This window comes from Diachasma alloeum, unplaced genomic scaffold (genome assembly GCF_001412515.2).
Source record: "Diachasma alloeum isolate Michigan unplaced genomic scaffold, Dall2.0 Dall_scaffold_00853, whole genome shotgun sequence".
Lineage (NCBI taxonomy): Eukaryota > Metazoa > Arthropoda > Insecta > Hymenoptera > Braconidae > Diachasma > Diachasma alloeum.
The window spans coordinates 140407-145685 of NW_021680974.1; the positions used below are offsets into that span (position 1 = coordinate 140407).

Consider the following 5279-nt stretch of genomic DNA (forward strand, 5'->3'; position numbering starts at 1 on the left):
AAGATGTGTTTGAAATGCAGCTAAAATCTCCATATTGCTCACAGTTGACTAACTCGGCCATCTCCAAAAATCTCCGTGACCCTTCGGATCAACGGACACAGGTCAGCGTGGCACCCGGAAGAGTCAGTTACTTCAGTTGTGTTTCGGTATCGCTACAATTATGACATAGTCGATTCAGTCACATAGAATTCAAAATTTAATACCTTTGTTCAGTACATCACCACAATAATGAATTTAGTCCAGTTAAAATTCAGTGAATCAACTTAGTTAATTTCACGGAAATTATCAATATATTTTAGATAATCAATAGTGATATATTACCAAAGAGTGTATTTTTTACTGACTAAAGTGGTTCAATCTCACCAATAAACTGTGATTTTTTTAAATCCGGCTCAAAGTGATTTATTTTCCCAACATCTCCCTCCACATTTTCTTCCCACATCCACCCTAAATTAGTCATTCTCCAAACAGTGTCCTTCGAGCCGGATAGTGGGTGAAAACATGTGAAAAGTGTTGTGGAAAATTCAAGGGACGCCTCGTGTCGAATAAACTTTCGGGGTTCGCACGGGCAAATCAACGGGCAGGGTTCGATAACATTCGCTTTGTTTCACCCGCAAAGGCGATGGGGTAACAAAGGACATAGGGAGTGTATCAGTGTCGGAAATCGGGAAAGCTCGGGAGTGACGAGTGTGGCTGAAGCCCATCAACGCTTGGCCCACGTGCACCACGCAACAGGCGACTCATCAAACGTTCGGCAGTCGGTAACTCACCAAACTCTCGGCAGTCGGTAACTCATCGGCCAACCGTAGCCCCTCAACAGGCGATAACTCACCAATACCGACAACTTAGCACTGACTATCACCATGGCAGACGACGCTCAGGTCAACGACCCTACCAAAGAAACTCAACAACCAGAGAGCAATATTGAGGAAATTGTGCAAGTCACAGCAGATGAGGGACTGTCAGCAACAAATGAGGCAGTTCAAACTAAGCCGATCACCACTCAGGAAGAGCTCAACAATCCAAGTGTACCGTCAGGATCAAGGAAGCCCGCTCAACAAAATTCACCGCCTGCAGGTACAACGCCAGCGCTCACCATGCAGCAGGAAGGTCAATTGAGATTACTGACATTTAAGGTAGAGACTCTGATGGAGATCTATCATGAAGTCCCGCAAGATGTTGACAGCGAAGAGGATCTCACCTTAGAGGAATTAGACGAGCATAAGGAGATAATCGAGGCGAAGTGGAATGAGTATTTTGGAATTTATGCCATTCTAGCCGAGCATCTCCCCCCTCAATCATGAGTACCTCACCGAGGGGGTACATGAGCGAGCCACAAGGACAAGGAGACAAGCCTTGATGCTGATCGCTCGACTGAAGGGTCAACTTGCGAAGGAAAAGGACTCAGCCAGCAGCCCAACGGATCAGAGCTAAGCGAATCAACTAAATCGTCTCGATATCAAGGCATTCGATGGGAAGCCGGAAGAATGGAAACAGTTCAGCGACCTTTTTTTATCATTGGTGGGAAACGTTACGTCGATTCCACCAGTACAGGAAATGGTTAAACTGAAGGGATGCCTGAGAGGTCCCGCAGCCGCTCTCCTCTCGACCTTTCAGGCCAAGGACGAGAATTATGAAAAGGCATGGTAGAAGGTCACCAGGAGGTATGAGGACCCAAGGCTCGTCGCCCAGTCGTTATTCAACAGAATTCTGACGCTACCGAAAATCACCCAAGTGACAGAAGAGAACCTCAGCGCCAATGGAGCAGCAGCATTGAAGACCCTTGACCAGCTTCAAGACGTGACGGGATTAACAAGGGAGAACATCGCCGAACAGCTGATAGTCCACTTGCTGAGGAGATGCAGAGACACTCAAGCAGACAACAAGCAGTGGGAACTGAAGCTGGGAGACTCCAAGGATTTCCCAAGCCTTAAGGAGTTCGTAGCTTTCAACGCAGGAGCAAAGCTATTATCAACTAAGGAAGTCAACACAGCCACGAAGAAGTCAGCTCCACCAGAGAAAAGGAGTACCTACACAGCAGCAACTCACCAGCAGGAAAACAAGGAGCCAGAGAGGCCGCTTCCAAGGAACTGCTGTGCCTACTGCTAGGACAAGCACTTCATCGAATCCTGCCAAAATTTCATCGAGCTCACCCCAACGAAAAGAAACGACATCGCAGCCGCCAAGGGGTTGTGTTTCAACTGCTTGGGGCCACACACGAAGGCCAACTGCACGTCGGACAAGAAGCGCCACAAATGCAGTAGGTATCACCACACTCTCATCCATGGAGGGAGCTCATGGACGATGAGCCCGCCTCCAGTCCGACGCACTCCAGCTGAGCCCATTCAGACTGCCGGAACATCCAGGCAGCAAGAGGATCAGGAGAAAAGTGAGTAAATGAATTCAACACGAATAGCACAGTCACCATCTCATTGATCATTTCTCAACATTGGAATCCAGTAGATCACCACCAGTAGCAGTGAACTTCAACAGTAAAATGATCAATGAGAAAGCAAAGAATATCAACTAAGACAATCACTAAGGAGAAGTAGATCAACAGTCGGTGCTGTTAGCAACAGCATGTGTAAAAGTAATATCACCGAGAGGATTCACGACCAAAGCTAGAGCACTCATCGACCAGGGTTCAGAGGTATCGTTCATCTCCGAACAATTAGTAAATTAACTGCATCTATAAAGAAGAGCATCAACAGTGGAGCTAGTGGGAATTGGTGGAATTAATTCAGGACACACCAGAGGAATAGCTTCAGTCACTCTACAAGCAAGCCACGGGACTCATTAACTGCAACTCAACGCCCACATTCTAAAGAAGCTCACCGCAATAATTCCATCATTCTCATGCTCATCAGCGAGGATCGGCTCACTTCAGAATCTCCAGCTAGCCGATCCCCATTATCTAAGACCTGGATCAATCGACATCATACTAGGGGCTGACAACTATTGGTGGATCATCATGGATGAAGTTGTCAAGTCAGAGCAATCGAGAGTAGTTGGCCAACGCACAGTATTCGTTTGGATACTATCCGGACCAATCGAATGCACAAATTGTTCAATAAAGGTATCTCTATCAGCTGTACGAGAATCCAATGAACAACTTCTAGAGTTTCTCCAGAAATTTCAGGTGCAGGAAGAACTGCCCAACGAGAGATTATCAACATCAAAGCTTTTAGATGAGTACGAGTGCGAGATGCACTTTAGAGCAACTCGTAGCAGAGACAACACCGGGCGATATATCGTGAGACTGCCCCTTAAAACTTCAGCAGCAGCGCTCGGGAAATCGAAATTTAAAGCAGCACGTCAACTCAAATCGATCGTGAGTCGACTCAACACAGATCAAGCATACTCCCAGTTGTACAGAGAGTTCATCAATGAGTACGCAGCACTGGGGCACATGAGAATAGCACCAGACACTCCAGAACCCGTGCCAGCCTATTATCTTCTACATCACGGGGTACTGAGAGAGGAGGCTATTACCACGAAGCTGAGAGTCGTATTCAATGGCTCCAGCCCCAGTTCATCAGGTATGTCACTTAATGATATACTGTATTCTGGTGAAAAATTGCAGAACGATGTCATGGTTATCCTGACGTGGATGAGGAGGCACAGGCTCGTGTTTAGCACGGATATTGTCAAGATGTTCCGTCAGATACGAGTTCACCAAGATGACTGGTACGTTCAGAGAATTCTGTGGATGGACGAGAATCAATAACCAGCCACCTCCCAGTTAACGACAGTCACCTATGGATTAAATTCTTCTCCATGGTTGTCGTTACGAGTTCTGCAACGACTAGCAGAAGATGAAGGGCACCACTTCCCAGCAGCAGTAGAGACCCTCACCAGAGGTCGTTACGTTGACGACATTTACGGCGGTGCAGAGATAGAAGACGGTCTCAAGGAGATCGCAACGCAACTACAAGGGCTTTGCCATGCAGGAGGCTTCTCTCTGTAAAAGTGGAGTAGCAATTGTCCAGAGGCTCTGCATGAGTTGGGCCTATCAACTGAAGAAGAAATTATCCAGTTCGCGGAGTCAGCCACCAAGGTACTTGGATTGTGTTGGCATCAATCCACCGACACATTCAGGTACAAATCAAAGGATTTCAATACAACGACAATCACCAAGAGAGCAGTCTCTTCAGAGATAGCCCAGATCTTTGATCCATTGGGATTCATCGCACCAGTTGTCGTCCAGGGAAAGATTCTCCTACAAGATCTTTGGAGATTGAAGTTAAAATGGGATGAGCCTCTTCCTGACGAGTACGTACAACACTGGAAGACATTCCGAGAGAATCTCAACGACCTAGACAGAGTGACTGTACCTAGATGGCTGAGAATTTCAACAGAGACACTCACCATTCAAATCCATGGATTTGCAGACGCTTTAACGGTAGCCATGAGTGTAGTGATGTGAATTTGTATCAAAACCATCAACGATTTGACATCAACCACCTAGCACCTCTCAAGCGCATGAGCATCTCTCGTCTGGAGCTCACACCAGCTCTTGTACTGACTCGGTTAGTGGCATCAACGAAACAAACGCCCCAACTCGACCAGGTAGACACCTATCTCTGGTCTGACTCCTCATTAGCACTAGCTTGGATCAGGAGCCACGCATCAAGATGGAAGGACTTCGTCCACAACAGGGTCGTCGAGATCCAGGAAACTCTCCCGAATGCTACCTGGAGACATGTCAGTGCGAAGGAGAATCCAACTGATTGTGCCTCCAGAGGCATATCACCGAGCAGATCATCAACTGTGGTGGTCAGGATCTGAATGGATCAATCAGGATCCTGAAGAATGGCCACAACCATCAATCGATGCTCCAACTATGGACATCCCAGAGGTGGCCAAAAAGCAAAACCAGCATCAGCACATCCAGTTGCAATTAAAATCAATGAAATTGCAGAGCTACGCACCAGGTATCAGACGATGGCCAAATTACTAGCCGTAAAAGCAACGATCAACAGAGCTATCGACAGATTCAGGAGGCAGCCAACGCCCCCGGTATCTGTCTTGACAATAAGAGAACTCAACGACACGAGGTTATTTTGGGTAAAGATAACCCAACATCAATACTTTGAGCCAGCCATTCGAGTACTATAGAAAAATCACCAACTGCCGAGAAATCATCAACTAGTTAAGCTGACACCAACACTAGACAATGAAAGGATCATGAAACTTGCGGGACGCCTCAAGAACTCGCAGCTAAATCCAGATGAAATTCACCCAATAATCTTGCCTCGCCAGTCACGCTTCACTACACT

At 46.9% G+C, this 5279-nt stretch overlaps 1 protein-coding gene across 1 annotated transcript; it reads left to right on the plus strand.

Moving 5' to 3' along the window:
• Window positions 1-2304: 2304 nt before the first annotated feature.
• Window positions 2305-3727, plus strand: LOC107044958. Its single transcript, XM_015267040.1, has 2 exons — window positions 2305-2389; window positions 2868-3727. Exons 1-2 carry the CDS (start codon window positions 2305-2307, stop codon window positions 3725-3727), a joined length of 945 nt encoding a protein of 314 aa, XP_015122526.1.
• The last annotated feature ends 1552 nt before the right edge of the window (window positions 3728-5279 follow it).

What these genes read in the sequence shown, in the direction of transcription:
- LOC107044958 (XM_015267040.1), top strand. Translation starts at nt 2,305, where the DNA reads ATGAGCCCGCCTCCAGTCCGACGCACTCCAGCTGAGCCCATTCAGACT. An exon ending in GCAAGAGGATCAGGAGAAAA is followed by an intron (nt 2,390 to 2,867) that starts GTGAGTAAATGA and finishes CATGCTCATCAG; the next exon opens with CGAGGATCGGCTCACTTCAG.